We start from the raw sequence: 19815 nt of genomic DNA, 5'->3' as shown, positions 1-19815 counted from the left end.
ATGTACCACAGTTTTTTTCTGTACCACAGTATTCCCTGTGTCGGGTACATACTAAGGAATGGCTTTGGGTAGACTGAGGTGGACAGATTCATACATGTTATGACCTTATCTTCTTCTTTTTTTTAGTTACAAAAAACACACATTTCTTGCTATACCTATAGTTCATAAATACAGTATATATTATAACCATTCATCTTGTGCTAAAATCAAAGCTGTGCTGCAGTCAGTTAAAAAAAAGAACCTCAACATCAATAACATACAGGGACACGAGCTTGCCTGTATAGATTGTTTACAATATAATGTTTACAGTGAGTTTACAGTGTTTTTAATGTCCCAGATTTTCTCTAAACCATAGCATTGAATGTTTTATATTACAGAGAGAGGAGCAGTGTGTGTGTTTTGTGTGTACTTGGACTCAAAAGGTGTGTGTTGCTTTATATATCATATTTGTGTATTTTTACTAAAGCCAGGAGAAACGGAGACATTTAAAACAAGAGAAAAAAATGAATATTTTTGGACAGAGCCATGTGGCAATGATGTAAACAGCTCTTTTTACATATATTGTTACTCAGTCACTCGTTGGTTATATAGATGGGTGCCATGGTTACCAAATCACATGTACGATAAAGAACACAATACCACAGAAATCACACACCGATCTCACTGCCATCAAACTACCTGCAAAATCCCTCCGTGTCCATCAGTATTATGTGTCTGCAGGATATTCTACAGGAGTTTGAGGCAAATTATTACATTAATAAACAGTAATAATCAATTAAAATAATGATCGAAAGAGAACAAAATACATAAAGAGACAGTATATTCTTTTTCAGAGTGGACGGGCACACAGAATGTTGAATATATTACATCGATGTGCGGACGGTCTGATCATCAGCCACACAAAACGCCTTAGAAGTTCAGTGTCTCTGACATCATCTTCCACCAGTCCATCAGCTCCTCCCGCTCTTCCTCCTTCCTCTCCATCAGAGACTCCAGCTCAAAGTCCACCTGAGACCGTGCAACATGGAGACACATGTGAGGTGAAGAAGCTGAAGATGCAGTAGATTTTCTGAACAAAATGCCTGTGCATTGTTACGTGCAAAGAGCATGTACACATACATATACTTTGCAACAAGCAAGTAAGCAAAAATGCATTATTTTTAAAAAAAGATAAATAAAAATAAAGAAAGATAGAAAAAATTAAAAATTAAAATAAAAGAAAGATAAAAGAAAAATAAATAAATACAATTTAAAAGGATGTCAGAGATGTTTTTACAGTGTTATCAAGAATAAGTTATGGGATTGTCTTATTGAAATGGTCTATAAAGGGTTGCCACTTCAGGTAGAACACAATCATCTTTCCTCTCAATGAAAATGTTTTGGTTTTTTTTCAACATGTTAATGTTTCATCACATCATTTAATAAATTTAGCTGGGCTGGTGGGTTTTTCTGTTTCCAGTTCAGCAAAATCAGTCTTCGTGCCAACAATTTCACAAAGCATATCATGTTATATTAGCTATTTGTCAGCTCTTTCGTAGCTGCTTTCACACCAAATAATGCTAGAACTGGGTCTGTTTTTTTATTGTTTTTTCAGTTTTTTTAAAACATATTATTTATAAAGATAAATTTCTAAATGTCCCACCAAAGACTTAATTTTTTTTTCAGACTTTCGTCAGTGTCTATCTTGTGTTAAGGACCCCAAAATTGATACACATTAGGTAACAGACCTTCATTTAATAAGATTTTTCTTCAGGGACCTCCATCTGTTACACCAATTTCTTAATCACATTCAGTATTTTCAATTTTAATTGAACAAAAAATTCTGTTGGTACAGCAAGTAAGCTACCCTCTTGGAAATACGACATGAGCACACAGTAAATGTGAGAAAGATTTTGGTTCATGTGTTTGTGAGTCTTACCCTGGTTGCAGGGCTGTAGGGAACAGCCACCTTTTTGATGACGGTCAGGTATCCCGGGGCAGAGGCCGCCACTTTGTAGTTTCCTGGAGCCAGAAGGCGCCAGTAGTCTCCGTCTTTGGCTACAGAGCACAGATTATCTCATTAACACACATAAGTAAGCAACACACAGAACATCTGATGGATCATCAGAAAAGATGTCTTGTTATGGTAATATGATGAGCAGGTGCACATAAAAATCTGCAGATGAAAAATTGGAGCAGTACCAGCTTTGACCACCAGATGCCACTATAGCATCTCATCATCACACTCATCACATCATCATGTCAGTGTGGTCTCTGTGGATTGTGTGTTTGTACCATGGATCTATTATAAATTTTGTTTGTACTGGATGCTGATACCTGTGGTGATGTCATGGTCGATGCCCTCCACAGAAATAGTGGCGTTGGAAATAGGGTTGCCCTGGAGGTCACGTACGAAGCCCTTTACACCACGGTGAACCTATAAACACACACACAAACACAAAAAGTGGCAAAATCAAGGCCAGGTTACAACTTTGAAACCTAGATCAGCAGCAGTTTTCTTGTTCGGCATTCAGATGCATTTTTTACAAGCTTTTTAATCCTTTGAAACTTGAGCAAATTGTTTTGATTTCCTTTGAAAACATCAGGAAAAAAGGCAATGACCAACTTGTCAAGAAAAAATGAAAGAAATTAGTAAAAGGTGAAAATAATTTTATATAAGATTGGAGAATTATTAGAAAATTTTGAGAAAAAAATAAATACAGATAAAAAGAAAACTATAATTATTATAATAAATTTTAGATTTAAAAAGATGTTACAGAAAAAATGTAATCAATATATAAAATAATTCTCACACATTTCAGCACATTTTAAGTTTTTAAGTTAAGTTTTTTTTTCTTATTTTTGTCTTTTTTTGTTATTTTTTTTTTCTATTTTTCGCCTTGTTAAGTTGATTTTACTTCTTCTCATGTTCTAGAAAGAAATCTAAAGGGAAAACATCTGTTTGGGCTTGGATGTAAATGGTACAATGCTCTTTGGGGTGAACACACTAGAAATGACACAAAGACATTTTGGATTCATTTAAACCAAATTCAAAACTACAACAACATTAGATAAAACCTTACTTACAGTCCTGGCGGTGCTGCCTACCTGCTCAATGTAGTTAACCAGTGAGTTGCGGTTCTGCTCCCAGTAGGTCTTGAGTGTGTCCTCATTGGGGAACTTGTCACAGCTGAGCTCCAGAGTGATCTCAAAACAGTTGCTGCTGAGGTAGTTGAAATCCTGCATTCCTGTTATGGGTCAGTTAAAAAGGGAGACACAGAGCGACATTAATGAAAGTGACAGGAAGTAGAGATGTTGTCCATGACAGTAGAGAACATACATATTTAGACATTTTTCATAGAAATGAAAGCCCAGTTAGTCTGGTTTTGGTGATTTTCAGAGGACAGTTTGGCTTCAACTGTTGTCATGGAAAAATTATTAGGGTATTTCAGACAAGTTACTTGCCTTTGCAATGACATTTTAAATAGAGCCCAACCAGTTCAATACATCAGAAGCTAATTTATAATCATATTAAAACAAGATTTTGAAGTACAGATATGCAAAAGATATGTTTTGGGTAATTTTGATACATCGCCATTACAAATTTGTACACTACAGAGCACTGACAACTAAATGTTTCAGTACATGTCATTTTTAACCCTTTGAAACCTCCACTAATTGTCTTAATTTCTCTAAACAAAAAAAAAAAATCCCACACAAGACATTATAAATTATGAGCAACAACAAAAAATACTTCAAATAAAATTTAAAAAAGAAAAGCAAAGAAAAAATGTCAAAGCTAAACAAAAAGTAAAAAAACAAATAAATAATAATAATTCATAGATAAAATAGCTAATAATAGTTAGAATAATAATTATTATAAATATAGTTTTCTGGACATTTTTCCCTATTTTTCAAAATTATTATCTTCTAATAATGGTCTCTGTCCCTCTCTATCCGAATCAAATCATGAGGTGCCCACCCTTAGTTTTAACCTATAAGCCAAGGCATCTCTTTACTTGCAAAACACAAAACCACACACATTGTTGTCTCTTACCCCCCGGCACGCTGTACCACGCCCCTCCGTTAGTGATGCCATCTTTGAAGCTGGAGTCATCATCGTTCTTACGGCAGGGGGGTCGGTTAGAGTTGGACATGACTGGGTTGTAAATGGAGTAGGCCTTCGCCAGAGACTTGAACATCATGTCATCAGGACTGGCACTGTACTCATGGGTGGAGCCTTACAGGAGGAATGAGCAGGACGGGAACACACAAAATGTGCAACTGTGATGAAATATTGACTTATTAAACACCTGCATCTGCAACACATTAAGAGAGCTTGCGTGAGTACATTTTGTTTACGCTGAATAACGATGCACAGGAAGCCGTAATGGTAAGCATTTTTCATCTGATTTAAATTAAAGTTACGACATTGTGAAGTAAAAGAAATAAAACGTTTGTTGTTTCATTTATAGGTTAAATATTTGTCTCATTAAATCAGCGGAAACTTTCTCATACAGAGCAGGGTCGCATTTTATACACAGTTTTACAACCCAAACAGTAAAAGCAGGGTGTGTTCAGGACTGTATGTCCACATGTGTGTTTATGTACCAGTGCGAGTCTCATCATATGGGTAGTTAGCCACCACGTCTCCTCCATGCAGGTTAGCTGAGAGCACGAAGGGGATGTCCATGATCCAGTGGATCACTGCCTTGGTCTCTGGAGCCAGCTGCGATGACAAAAACACAATAATTATTTATTCTTAAAAACGTACACCTCACCTTCAAACATGTCAAAGAGACATTTCTGTATTTTCTTAGAGAGCATTAAAAAAAAGCCTGGTAATATTGTATTTACTTTGTTGTTTGCAACAAATCCCATGAAATAACCAAAAAACAAAAATGAAGTAAAGACTGATATTATTTATTACTCTATGCTGCAGAGCTCCCAAAAACTGCACAAAAACTATCAAAATGCATCAGACTGCTGCACTGAGTGTCATGTTCGCTCATAGTTAAGTTTATTTTAAACCTTAAATACTAGATATTTTGTCCACTTGAGGGCGGCAGAAACAAGGCAGCACTGACATCATCACCTTTTAACCTTTGACAAACTTGTTAGCAGACAGTTCATTATTACACATCCAGCAGTTTAACAGACAGTTCACTCCTAAATCAAAAATACACATTTGTCCTTTTACCTGTAGTGATATTTATCAATCTGGCTTGTTTTGGTGTGAGTTACCAAGTGTTTGAGATATTTATTGTAGAGATGTCTACCTTCTCTCCAATATAACAGAGCTAGAGTTAAAAAAAACTCAACAGCTATGTCCCTGTCCATAAACCATGGACAGGGTGACTCAAGATAATCCACAGACCTTGTTGTGAGTAGTTTCATGTCAGAACTACTTTCTTTCTACCGAACTACACCCGCCAACCACATCACTGTGCAGAACTAAGCATGCATCTACTCGTGGACAAGAGACTCATGACAGTGCAAGATGTAAACATTAATGGCGTCCTGCTCAGCAAGTAGTTAAGTAGATCAGTGGTACTGGGAGAGCTGGCCGTTGATGCATGTTTCCTTTCTAACATATGTTCATTTAATACATTAATATTATAAAGAAAATCAATTATAGCCACTTTAAGTCAATTCTACACTAATCTCTATAAACAGATTTCTGCAGAAGATTTTGGTATCAGAAATGTTCTGGTTTGCATTCGTAGTCTGAGTTGTATTGACCACTCACCTTTGAGCACCTGGTTAACAGTTGAAGACTAGTTATATGAGATTTTTTTTTTTTTTTAAATTCATTTGTTCAGCCGGCACATGGATGAGGAATTAACATACTCAAAAAATGATTTTTAGTTGTTGTTTTTAGACAAATGAAATTATACTTATATATTTGTGACCCATCAATGAATATTTATATGTTCAGAGAGAATAAATGGGTGTGGGGCTGAGTGTGAAAAAGAGCATGAATAAGTTGTAAAGTTTGGAGTGAAGTTATGTTGTTTTGTTCTTTTCATGGGATTTGTTGCCAATAAGAAATAACTGCAACCTCGTCCAATAATCACTTCTACTGACTCTTTTCGTACCTTGGTGTTTTCATCCACAGCCTTCTTCATGTTTTGCAGCAGGTGGTTGTTGGCTCCGCCCTCACGCTCATTGATGTATATGATGCGGTCCAGGTCTGGGAAGTTGCGGTTCAGATCCACGCCCTGCGCGTTACTGCGGCCGACAAACCAGTCCTTGATCTCTCCAGGCTGAGCAGGAAACAGGAGATTTTGTTTACAAATGTAGGAGTAAAGGGATGCGAGTAAAGGGAGATTTAATAGTAACTATCCTTGCTCTGTGCGTGTGTGTGTGTGTCAGATTTAAAGCCAACAGTTGTGGAGTCGATATTTGTTGTCTCGTAAGCTTAATCTGTCTGGTGGTAAATCCTCGGATCAGGTTTGTGAATACACAGTGTGTTTCTTGTGGTGTTGTGTCATCACCTGTGATGCTGCCTTCTCGAAGCCGTCTGGGTTCATGGAGGGCATCAAGTGGATGCGGGTGTTGTGGACGAGGTCGATGATGGTCTCGTTGCCTTGCTGGTACTGGTTGCACAGGTACTGAGCCAGGTAGATGAGCAGCTCTCTGCCCACGGCCTCGTTGCCGTGCATGTTGGCGATGTACTTAAACTCAGGCTCCCCTGAAGGAAAGAAGAAGAAGCCACTTGCTGTGTTACTGCGACACAGACAGAGCTATAATTCTGCATTATGTATTCAAGCTTCATCTGGATAGCGTCTTTAAGGCTCAGAGCGAGATGCTGAACTGAATAAAAATAAGACTAACAGGAACATTTTAGAAAGAAGGAGAATTTTACCAAGGTGGACAATGAACACACCTTTTACCAGCTAAAACTAGCCACACTTTACGTCACAAAACACAACTGGGCCACGTAATCACAAAAAGCAATATCACAATAACGTCACAATCTTTGTAAGAGCAAGCCATTCAAGTCAGTTACCATGGAAACAAACATTTATTGGGACCAAGTCAAGCCCACTGATAAAGCATTGTCATTGTTAGGGAGGTTACTCTGGACACACACACACAGCATTACACTGTAACACTGTGTCCTCACACACCAGCAGTGGCAAACACACTGACTCATCAGCTGAAAGGTTAAACACAAGTGAACTCAGTCCAGAACTCCATTTGGACAATAATGACCGAGAGACGGTGGATTATTGAGTGACGCTGTCACGGACAATCTTGGTGGAGTGACAGGTCAGGGATCACATTTGACTACATCACAGGAGATGTTGACTTCAGGACAAATTTAGGGATCCTCTGGGGTTTTTGCAACCTCATGCTGTTTTTAACTTGTAACCAGTGAGCCACCCTTCATGCTCTCACTGCCCTTACAAAAAAAGCCTATGTAAAATTTCCCTTTTCACATTAGCACTGAGAAATGTGCAGTATTTCAGCAGTGCTTAAGAAACTTTGCTTAAAATAGGTATACAGGCGCAATGGCAACTGAAAAGATGTTTCAAATGCCATAAATAAGTGAAAATTCTATCTGATATGTGAGTCTCTCTCCTGAAAAAAAAGGTGTTTCACATTTGATTATCAAATAAAATCTTAAAATGTCCAACCAACAGTCATTAAAGGTCTAATGTGTAGTATTTAGCGGTATGTAGTGGTGAGGCTGAAGAAATGAAACTTTCTTTCATGTGCTAACCGATTGTTAGCACAACATTAAACATAGCAGCAACATTAACTGATGTTAATAATGCATTTAATGTAAAGTTTGAGAAAGCAAAATCAGTGATTTCTTCTTAACACACTATAAATTTGGAGAATACATATTAAAAATGTAAAAAAAAAACCATTGGGTACTGTGGAGTACTGCACTGTGGAATTGAACCATTAAACTGCGTCTCAGATCAGAGAATACTGCTCATTTTTTCACGATTTCGAAACCAAAATTTATATACCTGGCAGTTTTTTTGATGATTCAAATTTGGCTGGGGGGTTATTAACACAGTTTCAGTGGTGACAGACCCATTACACGTATTTATTTTTGTTTTACCCGCACTTTAATTTAATGTCTGCAGTGCTTTCGTTTTCATACTGTAGAGTAAGCGCACTACTTCCAGTTTAGCCCTCCGCTAACTTGAATGGGGATGAAATCATTTCTGTGGCTCTTCTAGAATTTATCGGACCTAATCAATCAAATCCAGATAATGACACAAATCATTTTGCTGGGGTTTTGACACTAAAAAAAAGTGAAGATGCAAGGTTTACACCCGACAATGACGATATGTAACTGTGTTTCTCTGTTCAAATGATGTTTGCCATGTCAGTGTACAGCCATAAAACATGAATAGACAGCTTTCCCTTTACTTGCTTTGTTTTCCTTTATCATAGTAAGTATAGGCTTTATGTCTATTTATATCGCCGTTGTCTATAAAGCCGTGTGTTAATGCTTTAACCATCTGTTTAATACACTGATACACTAATACACAACTGTCTATTTCTTCTCTTCTCTGAGTCTATTCAAGGAATGCAAATATACACACACATTAGCGCAAGGGAAGTGCAACTGAGGAGCTATATAAAGCTCTTTTAAAAAACGATAAAGAGAACGATAAAGTCTGAGCTACAGTATACAAGTGTACATTAACTACAAAACAAAGATTAGCGGCTTTCTGTGGCTGGACGAGAATAAAGGAACTTCTCCAAACGCTGAGGAATAAAAAAAAAAAAAAAGTCTTTTGTTCAGATATGAGTTATGAAATGTAGCCAGAGAGCGGCAGATGGTGAGAAGTGTGTGTGTGTGTCCTGTTTGTGTGTATGTTTTAAACCAAATTGCAGCAGGGGGCTGGTTTTATTGGGGGCTTGTGTGTGTGTTTTAATGTTTTTTTACTCTAATTTGGCCATTATTAGGGATTCTTTTTTACCGATTTGCACTTTTCACTTCATTAAAATTAATGTGGCAAGCTAATATGTTATAAAAATAATACTTTCACCATTTCAAGTGTAAATTTCTGTCAATATTTTCACATTTGCATCTTTTTTTTTATCCATTTTAGCATATTTCTTTGAGTGTTTAATGTATCCCAGTGGCTACACACACACCGCCCAGCACACATCTGGTAGTCGGGTTATTTTTAAACGCTCAAATCTGGTTCCTCTCTGAGTTGCTACTAATGATTTCAAGACTACAATTAACTCTTTCTGTTCTGACGTTGGTGAATGTTTTTTACAGGCTTTGGAGGCCCGACAAAACTGCCAAACACATGCACTCACACGTTCGTACACTCGCGCGCACACTTTGAAGTTGGACTCTGCCAAAATGAGTTACTACGATTCAAGCTATTACACAGATGCTCAGTATCTGGAGACCTTTCCTGTCTCCAACACATGTAGTACATACTGATGAATTTACGATGCAGGGTAAGCAATAGGAGGGCTCCTTTTTAATCTCAAATACATACAACGGCGAGCATGATGCATCACTGTGTAGGTGGGACACACATTTTCCTAATTGTACGTGGAATTGTGACATTTTTGGCTGTAATTAACAATTCATTACAGTTCATTGTTCGGTCCATAAAATACCAGAAATACCAGTTTACAATGTTTTCCAAAAGTAGATGTCTTGAAATGTCTTGTTTTGTCTGACCAACGGTCCAGAAGCTAATTATATTCAGTCAACGATTATATAAAACAGAAAGTAGCAAATTTTCACATTACAGAAGTTGGAGAATGATTATTGTTTGAAAAATAAGTGAAATGCTTTATCAATTACCAAAAAACAGTTGCAAACAAGGCGGCAACCATTGTAGAAAAAAATGGATTTAGCTACCTATCTACTGCATTATAGTCTACTGTTTTGACGCCTCGAATTCGGCAATTTGGCTTTTACCATCTGTTTTTTTTGGAACCAGAAGTGACCATATTTGGGCGAGAGGTTGGCGCTGTGCAAGGGCGAGGGGTGGATCTGACTGAGAAGCAGGGGACATAATCTGCAGACAACCTCTCACTAAAAGCAGCCTGCTCTCAGTTATGCTTAACTTTAATTTAATAAAATGTAAACAGCTTTTGTAAACTTTTTCATTATTTTGGCACTTCCATGTTGATGTTTTCAGCCCAGAGGTTGCTGCTTCTCAGCAACCCAATCACCAGGATAAATCTTGGCATTGTACATTCCAAAAAATTACAGATACATTGCATTTCTGTGTTATCGTGTAGCAGATACGATACGATACGTTAAAAGTTTATGTTTTTTTCTGTGTTTCAACAAAGCTGTGTTTAAGTTTGGGAAGAAAAAAACCACCTGGTATAGTGAGGAAAAGGTACGTTTTGGCTTAAAACCCGGTTCTGGTGACATTATCCTTGCTGGAAATGCAGGAATGTCTCAGTAAAAAACAACAGCTTTTTGTGACACTATCCCCATGGAAAAACAGTGATGGGTCGCTAAAAAACACCCATGTTTGGCAGCTAAAAAATGCAGGAAACACAGCAATGAATTGCCGAAAAAAAAAACGGTTTTGTGAGACTTGAAGAGTGGTCTGTAGCTTGGCAAGCATCTCGCCTAGGAGTCACGTCATCCACCGCAAAGTCAGAGACAGAAACAATTATATGATACGCATGAAACACAGAAATGTACAGAAACGTACAATGCCAACATTTTTGTCTGGTGACTGGGATCTTGCTATTTAAGTTTTTGTAACTCATAAAATCAACTGTTTCTACTCAGAACTATTGATGACCCTTTTGTTCACATGTATTTTTACTTGAAAAAGAAGACTGCTGCACTGCTGCCCATTTTTGGAAGTATTAGATATTCAGTGTGTCGACAACCTTCGTTTGTCCTTGGTTTTTATATATTTCACATGTGAAAACAAATGTGAAAAGTTAAAGACAGATCTTAAACATCCCCACGAGGTGGAGATCTTCTGAATATTTGTAAATGTCTGATCCTCACAGCTCGGCTCCCCACAGGTCGATATAACATCTGAGGCTGACAAAACCCACTGCATCATCTTACACTTCGTCAGGGATTATCAGGAGTGTCTGGCAGGTGATCAATACGGTCTCCTAGGTGACCACGTCATAATGACTGCCACTGCGACGTCATTAGGGAAGCACCACATTAGAGGGCTCTCAGTCGTCGTGGCAACCCTTATAGGGACAGGTGCTGAGGGACACAAATCAACTGGGAGGCTGAGTAAATACACTCTCACTCTGCGTCTGTCTGCCCGTCTCGTGCTCCTACACACATTTATATATGGGCAGTTTGTTAGCTTTGATCGACTGCCAGCTCTGACATCTGATATTACACAGACATACGGAGAAGATGGAGCACTGCAAAAGTAAAAAAAGATAAATGATAAATGTTGGATCATATAATATATCTACTGAGAGCCAAAGCTTCTGTAACTCAACCAGATTTCTCTCTGTTTTATATTTTACTTTTAAAACCCCCTGAACTGCTGAGTTGTCCATTCTATATAGAGGACTTTCAAATTTACTAAGGCTGCTGCTAATTATAATTTTATGATAAAATAATTTGCACATTATTTTCCCAAGTAACTGAATGTTTCGTCTTTGCAGTGGTGCCTTAGGGGCCGTACACATGCGTGTTTTTTGCGTGCTCAATTCTTTCAAAGGAGATGCGCAGCAGGCACCCTCATAAGCTACGCTGTTGCCGTTACAATGTGCAAGGGCTTCCAAACGCCTATTTTTTTTAAGTGTGATGACTGCTTCCTGTGATTAACAGGGTTCAACTTTGAAACGCAGCAGCACGCATGTGAAGAGGAATAACCAATCACAGCAGGCAGATATGTCTCCTTTCTTCCGTAAATATCAGTCTCTGATAAATACGGAGAAATTCATCATTCTCATGCAGGGATAACCTGAGTTTTACGTCTCTCCCACAACCTATATTTTGGGCCCTGGAAGAAGGTCTTAGCCACTTGTTGTAACCTTCTATTTTTATGACACATAAAAGCTTCAAAGTTTGCGTGTGGGGTATTTACTGACGTATATTTGTCGCAGAATAAAACGTGACAGTCTCTTAAGCTTGTGTTAACCACAGACCTTATTTAAGGCTTCTAACCAAAAACCTATTCAAAAAACCCATTGACTTTGAACCGGAGGTGCTGAAATGCAAATTCATTTCCTGGTTTTAGGACTTATTACTGACGTCACAGCATGCTGAGGTGCAGCATATGAAGCTCGCAAACCACACAAAAATAAACTACCAAGATACCAAATCAAATAAAACTGAGAGCATAAAAGGAATGGTGGAAACAAAAACAGAAAGGAAGCTTTGGCAGCAGAAGAAGCAAACCAGCATGAAGAATAAGTCGAAGCGCAGTGAAGGCAGAGAGGAGGAGGAAGCATGTCGGTGTCTGATGTATAATAAATGACCTCTGGCTGATGCCTTGGCCTTTCTCTCATCTTCCTTCCGCTTCTGTCTCTCCCTTATTCCCTCTACATTCTTTCACCCATTACTCTTCTGCTCCCTCGTCACCCTTACACTCCTGTTTTTCCGTTTTCTCAATCATCATTCCTTTCTTTTTTTCATCTCCATCTTTCATAGGCTCCTCTTTCCTCTCAGCTGTTTTTGATATCTCTTCTAAAAGAGGCTCCTCAAGGCTAAAATGTCCAAACAACGCACTGGATTTATTACTAATATCTTCTATAGTAATGTGCACTATTAAATCCATGATGACTACAACTTTACATTCAATATATGTCATTTGATACAATCATATCCAGCAGTGTTTCTGGCAGACTTTGACTGTATGCATGCTCACTGGGGATTACATACTTCCTCCGACAGTCCAGCGTCTCCCCCACATGAGATGGTCTACAGCATACTGGATGAAGCCTCATACTGACATGATTTTTTTTCACCTTTAGACAAAACCGAAACCATCACAAGATAGGGTTTCTCCTCATACTAGAAGCTGTATAAATAGTTCCAGACAGAAGATTCAGAAGAGTTTAGCCAGAGCCCATTTCACTGAAGAAAAGCCCCCTCTTTTCAGCTCGTACACACTCAAATATGTCCCAGCTGCAAGAGGTAAACACCTCCTTCTAATGAGAAAACATGTTGCCCCTGTTTAGAGGCGGAAGAAGTAAATGTAGCAATTCCACACTATAAAACTATTCCATTAAAGGCAAAAGTCCCGCTATCAAAAACTTACCTAAGTAAATGTACAGAATTACTATAATAAATACTGTTGAATTTTATTATACATGTGTTAATGTCAGTTTTGTAGTCGAGTCACCAACTCTTGAGTCCGAGGCAAGTCTCGAATCACCAGTGTTCGAGTCCAAGTCACCAAAGAAGAGCCTGAGTCATCATCATGCACACTCAAAGAGCTGATATACAAGTAAAACTAAGGTCTATATTTAACAAAAATGACACCTGTCATTCCAAATGGAGACTAATTAAAATTACACTCTTGTGCTTTAGACTACCTTAAATTATATAAACATCATGACAATAAAGTAGCTAAAACTCTAAAGCCCCATTCGGGACCTTAGGGGCCTTCCAGGCTTCATTTTTGGATCACTGAGGGGCGTATTTTTTGTTCAGATGTTGTTTTGCTTCAATCAATCTTTCTTACAGCTAGAAATGTGAAGGGGGTATTACTGCCCTTATTAGCTGTCCTTGGTTTAAACCATTGCCGACTAGTCGTGACACATTTATGATATCAATTTAATTGTTTAAGTACATTTTTGGACCATTAGATAATTGTTTGAGTTCGAGGGTTGAGAAACAATTAACACTATTGTTTCTCAACATAAACACTATGCGACATTAGATAAATACAAAACCATATTAATGAGTCCAGGTATATTATGCAAATTGCCCAACATATGCAAGTTAGCATCCAGCAGTTTCCTGATGCTGGGGACCATTACTATACATTTATAATGTAAAACTTTGGGGTACTCAACATTACTGGGTTTACAATGGGGCTCTATAGGCTGGCAAATGGACTACAACCAGAGTGTGCCAAGGCAAGATTATGACTATATATATATATACACACACACACACATACTGTATATATATATATATATATATATATATATATATATATATATATATATATATATATATATATATATACACAAGACCGGGTCAAAATGCATTTGATTACGATGTCATATGGCCAAACAAAAATACTCTATACACAATACAATATAGCTCTCTCATGTCTGTAACATGTTCTTTGCAGATGATGTGGTTCTGTTGGCTTCAGAAGACGTTACCTCCAACACTCACGGGAGTGGTTTGCAGCCGAATGTTAAACTGGATGAGAGTCAGTACCTCCATGCCTGAGGCCATCATTCTCAACCATAAAATGGTGAGCGAGCTACTGCCCGCGCAAAGGAGTTAAAGTAGTATTTTAGCACTGTCCTTTTATTTTTTTTGTGCTAATTTCAGGTAATTTTTCTTGCAACTTTTTATTTGCTCAGGTTTCAAAGGGTTAAATAAAAATAATGATATATATTATTTAAGAACATTGGACTATGGACTATGGACTGCTGGAGTAACCGAGTCACTTTCCACTGCTGTTCCTACACTGTGTCTCAAATATACTGTATATTAATATATAACCAGTGTGTTTACACTCTTGGCTATAGGCACTTCCTGTGCTGCAGTGTATGACAGATGGCTGCTCACTGACAGATGCACGAGCTCAGGCCCGTCGTCCTCCGGAGCCATCCAGCCAGCCAACCAGCCAACCACGAGCTGCCAGTCAGCTCAGTGCACTAAGCCGATCTGTTGCCCCGGCAACTGCTATTTCGGCTCCACCTTAGAGTTTGGACACACAGTGCGAGGTCAGATAAAATATTGGTTGGGCCCTTTCAAGAAGAAGCTTAAAAGGGTTTCCTGTCTTTGCAGATTTTATTCTCCTGACTCATTTCTCTTCTCTGACCTGAAACCAGCATCTTTCAGCATCTCCTTTGCCCTGTCTGTCTCTGGAGCTCCTCTTCTCTGTTTCCTTCTCTGTTTCATCACCCTCCGTCTTGCTCTGGATGTTTTGCTCAGTAGAGGTGGAAGTAGAGGAGGGGAGGGGGGAGGTGCTGCCCCTGTTGGTGAAGCAGCGGCTTGGAAACTCATCTGGTAGTAATAAGGTCTCTGCATCGCTACTGTGACTCATGCCGGCGCACGCCCACCAGACTATTACGGGCTTATTTAGAACGTGCATACGGTCATTAGACTCTGTGACCACGCAGGCAGCTAAACACACACAACCTGTGGTGCACCATTAAGACCACACAAAGAAGAAAATACACTTTTACGCAAAATGCTACATGCGAGATATGATTAACACGCCACAGACTCGACTGGTAACCACATATACTATAACTACAGGCAAATAGCTCTTTTTTTTATTTTGAGAGCGCTGCTTCAGGATTACTTGTGTGAAATTAATCGCTTCCTGCTGTATATGTTTAGCGAGTAGGACAGGAATCACTGACCCGTACCCAGACGTTCATTAAGGTTAAATGGACTGAAGGTTAATCCATTCATGTTACATTACTGCTCTCAGTGCTGACCAAAGACTGTATGAAAGAAGAGGCCATAGCCACCATAACGTCACCCACTGGTTTGTGGACTACTGTTTTGAAGCCTCAAGTTTTGCCATTTCAGCTGTTGCCATCTTTTTTTTAACCAGAAGTGATCATATTTGGGCAAAAGGTGGAGCTGTGGATGAACGAGGGGTGGATCTGACTGAGAACGCGAGGTAGAAGTCATTAGGGTCAACCAATATTGGTTTTTCAGGGTCGATATCGATACCGATAATTAGTAGTTAATGAGACAGATAACCAATATTTGTAACCAACATGCATTCACAATAAAAATAAAATCTTTCTGTCAATATTTAGAATTTGTAATATAACAAACTTCAACATAAAACTTTGCTTAAATGTCTTTAGCAAATGTTTAATCAAAACTGAAACTTTCAAAATCATATACAGCACGTTCCCAGCAACCTTTTTTATAAAGTCATGACAACTTAAACTTAGACAATTTAAACTTAAACAAAAAATAAATAAATAAAATAGATTCCTGAGGTTTTATAAAGTAAAAGTTCCTCCAGTGCTAACACTTTCTTTGCATTTAATTAATTTTATTGGCAATCGTTACAATAAAACACTGATACAGATAATTGTCAAAATGCCAAATATCTGCCCCGATAATCGGCCAGGACAATAATAATCGACCCTCAGAAGTCATGGTAGCAACTTGTCAATTACAAGGCAGCCGTAAAGCATACCCTGCTTTATCGTCTATTTTACTCTAAAGGCCCTGTCCAGCTGCATTGTCACTCAGCTTTTTTTTTAAAATTTTATTTTATTTTTTAGATTCAGCATGTGGAATCGATGTCAGACGCTGTGGAACCTGTCAGTGAATGCAATCACTCATGAGGGGAGAAACAGAAGTGAGGAAAGCAAAGAAATGACTTAAGTCAAGAGGGTGTGAGATCAAAACAAACTTGCTGTTAGACAAGATTATGTTTTTAGCATTTTGAGCTCTTTAACAGAAACGGTTTATGATAGTTTGTCATTGTTCGCTCGTGCACAGTAAATATCGTTTGTTCTTTCTACACCAGGTTGCAGTGTTAATGTGTTAACTGGCTAACTAGCGTCTTAAATCCATCCTGTCAGGCTTGATGAGTAGAACCGTCGCCACCTGCTGGTAGGGAGAGTTATTTTCTCTCACACAGACACAGACGGTACGTGCTAGTTGGCTGTTAGATGCCATCTTTACGTGCGACTCACAGACAACATGAGGCGACGCGACAGCCATCCTTTCGTCACCACTAGTTTTTTGCATGGTGCCTCTAGGCCTTAAATGGAACCATAATCTACAAAATAAACATCATGCTGTATTAAAGAAAACGCTAAACTAGCCTCCAGCTGGTCATTTTTGGGGATTAAGGGGTTAAAGTGGTCAATTTGGTGGCATATTTTTAAAATGCAGTATGAGAGATTTTGTCTAGGATCAAACGATAAAGTCCTGGACTTTTTTTTGTGCACAGCTTTTTGAGATGGAGACAAACATCCAAGTCAACTTAACGTTCAGTTTATGATACTGAGAGAAAGACAATTTTTATCTGCAAAACAAGAACATAATGATATATAGTGTGATTTATTTCAAACTTGAAATAAATCATATCAGGGAAGACGTAAAGGAACATAAAAAGAATCTGGCTATTATTTATCTCCATCACTGAGGCATCTTGAAATAATTCAGGCCTGTCTTTCAATTTCCAAAAAGCCTTTAAAAAACAGGCTTCATTGAAAGCTGGTGTTTAATTTTCTCCCGACCTTTAAGGTGTTTACTCAACTCCTGCTGTTGAATTTCAAGGAGATTTTGCACATCTTAAGTAATAATGCATACAAAAACACCTAATGTGGATTCTTACTCCTTTTAGTGTGACTTTGGAGAAAAAAAGAAGGTGCTTAGCATCTAAAAATAGCAGAGGTGGTTGCCCACATTTGCACCTCCTGTGGCTGGTGTTCCCCTCAAACCGTTTGCTCACTTCGTCTATGGTTTCTTCCAGCCTGCTGGAGAAAGATGATGTGAAGTCATGGCATAATTTAGCTCCACCAAGAAACATCATACAGAGCTTCATTTAATATTCAGCTTCCCTCTTTGAAGGCTGCGCATCAACTCTTATTTCTCAGAGATGTTGCAGCCAGCACTGCTGATACATCTGTTTTTGATTGGCAGAGACGTTAATTGAAAAGCCCAGTGAACCGTGGCGTGTTCACCGCGTTTGGGATGTTTTCTCTCAGCATCACGACTCGGGATAAGCACGAAGAGATCTTTATCAACCAGCAAAATGGCGGCTTTGCGTGGCTGATCCCACAATCTACCATCTACACTCCTCTGAAGTGATGCAGCAGGCCCTCGCGCTTTTCACGCACACGGATACGAAACACCTGCGCTCCTCCTCTGTACACTTCTCTGGTCATTTCAGCCACACACACACACACACACACACACACACACACACACACACACATTTCTGAACATGAAATAAGAGCATCAGCTCTGCGCAATAGTGCGTGATGTGTTTGTGTTATGATCACAGCGTGCGGTGGAGGACAAAGGGAGTAGGGATGGGGTGCACATTCAGCGCATTATGAAGCTTTCTGCATGCGTAAAACTGACCAGGCTCGTGCGTCCCGGGGTTGTCGGACATCTCCAGCACCAGCAGCTCGCGGCCCTCGAAGCTCTCCCCGATGGTGTAGATGCGGGTGATGGTCGGACACTGCAGCCACACCGACACCAGCGCCTTCCGCAGCTCCTCATAGCGGTGGTACTCGAAGGAGATCTCCCCCTCGGTACCGGCGGCGCTGACCAGCGCGACCACCGCGGCCCCGAATAAAACTACCGTGGTGAACGGCTTCATTTTGACGTGTCCTCTTTTCCCTAAGCCCTGTCTGTCTGTCTGTCTGCCTGCGGCTTGGTCCCAAGCCTTATCTCAGTGCTGCAGCCTCGCTTTAGGCTATAAATACCTCTCTCCCTGCACTGCTGCTGCTCTCTCTCCCTCTCTACCCGAGTGTGATGCGCTGCCGTACCTGAGCGCGCGATCCCACCACCGTCAAGACTGACACAATATGCACACATCCGGTCACAACTGTCAAAATAAAGACTCCTTTCTGTCCCAGAGACGAACAGCAGAAGTAGTTTGTTTTATTCTTCAGATGACAGGTAATAAAGTGAAGATACGTTGAGAAAGACTGAAAAGTTGGAAATACAGTAAAAAAAAAAAAAAAAAAAAAAAAAGAAATAACATATGGAATATCAATTCGGTGCAAATGCAAAATATACACACCTCGTGGATTTTTGGAGTTTGGGACAATAAAGAACAGTTTGTATGAAAACCTAATGAAAATAATTATTATAAAAATAACCTCATAAACCTAATAAAAACTAATATCAACAAAATAATGATGATATAATATAATAAATAATAATAATAATAAATAATAATAATAATAATAATAAATAGTAACTTTGTTATTTATTATTATTATTTTTAGACATTATGGATTAATTCTATAGCCATTCAATACATGTGAAATAATCAATTGTTCAAATGCATTTTATCATGCATTTTTTTATGCATTTTCCCTCCTGCTCTTGTCAAAATAACATTTAATTGGGAAACCCAGTAGCTCATCTGGTAAAGAGGGTTCCCTTATGCACAAAAAGGCTGGTTTCATCTTGGGCAAATGTTAAGATGTGTTGGATTTTCTATGCTGTAAACAATAATGAAAATGCAAACGTACTGAAAATCAAAACATTTATTATTTTGCAAGTGATTTAATCTTAAAGGGGACCAAAGTAAATTCAGATTATGAAAAATGTATTCCAAAATTAATTTGTCTGATGGAAAAGCCTACAACAGAAAATCAAGCATGACTAACATGAATTGAAATAATCTGATTGACTGTGTATTCTTCTAACTTTATTTTGAGAGTGTGTTTGACCATGTTATCTGATTTACTCATGTGTATGTTAACTCAGTTGTGGTCCTGACTTCCTGTTTCGTCCCTGCTGCTGCTGGCTGACTTGACGCAGCTGAGTGTGCAGGATGGGGCAGCAGCAGGGGTGTGTCCACAGTGCAGCAGAGAGGAGATGGAGAGAGCCTACAGCATGTACACTCGCGAAATCACCCACTTCCTCCATCAGCCCACACATAACACTGAGAAACAAGAGACGCACTCAGAGGAAGGATTCAGATCTGTGATGTTATTAATCTTGGAAATATCTGAGTGTGAACAGTCAGT

The 19815-nt window shown here is 38.8% G+C and overlaps 1 protein-coding gene across 1 annotated transcript; it reads right to left on the bottom strand.

The window, feature by feature from the left end:
- Positions 1 to 644: 644 nt before the first annotated feature.
- On the bottom strand, positions 645 to 18564 carry cpe (carboxypeptidase E). Its single transcript, XM_042485282.1, has 9 exons — positions 18191 to 18564; positions 6477 to 6673; positions 6078 to 6245; positions 4591 to 4708; positions 4037 to 4219; positions 3088 to 3227; positions 2317 to 2416; positions 1919 to 2037; positions 645 to 1008 (listed from the first exon to the last, which is right to left on the bottom strand). The coding sequence occupies exons 1-9, from the start codon at positions 18429 to 18431 to the stop codon at positions 910 to 912; spliced, it is 1365 nt and encodes a 454-aa protein (XP_042341216.1). The 5' UTR covers positions 18432 to 18564; the 3' UTR covers positions 645 to 909.
- Positions 18565 to 19815: the final 1251 nt, after the last annotated feature.

Source organism: Plectropomus leopardus, chromosome 4, assembly GCF_008729295.1.
Source record: "Plectropomus leopardus isolate mb chromosome 4, YSFRI_Pleo_2.0, whole genome shotgun sequence".
Lineage (NCBI taxonomy): Eukaryota > Metazoa > Chordata > Actinopteri > Perciformes > Serranidae > Plectropomus > Plectropomus leopardus.
The sequence above is the reverse complement of the archived record's forward strand: the minus strand, read 5'-3'. Positions and strand labels throughout refer to the sequence as shown.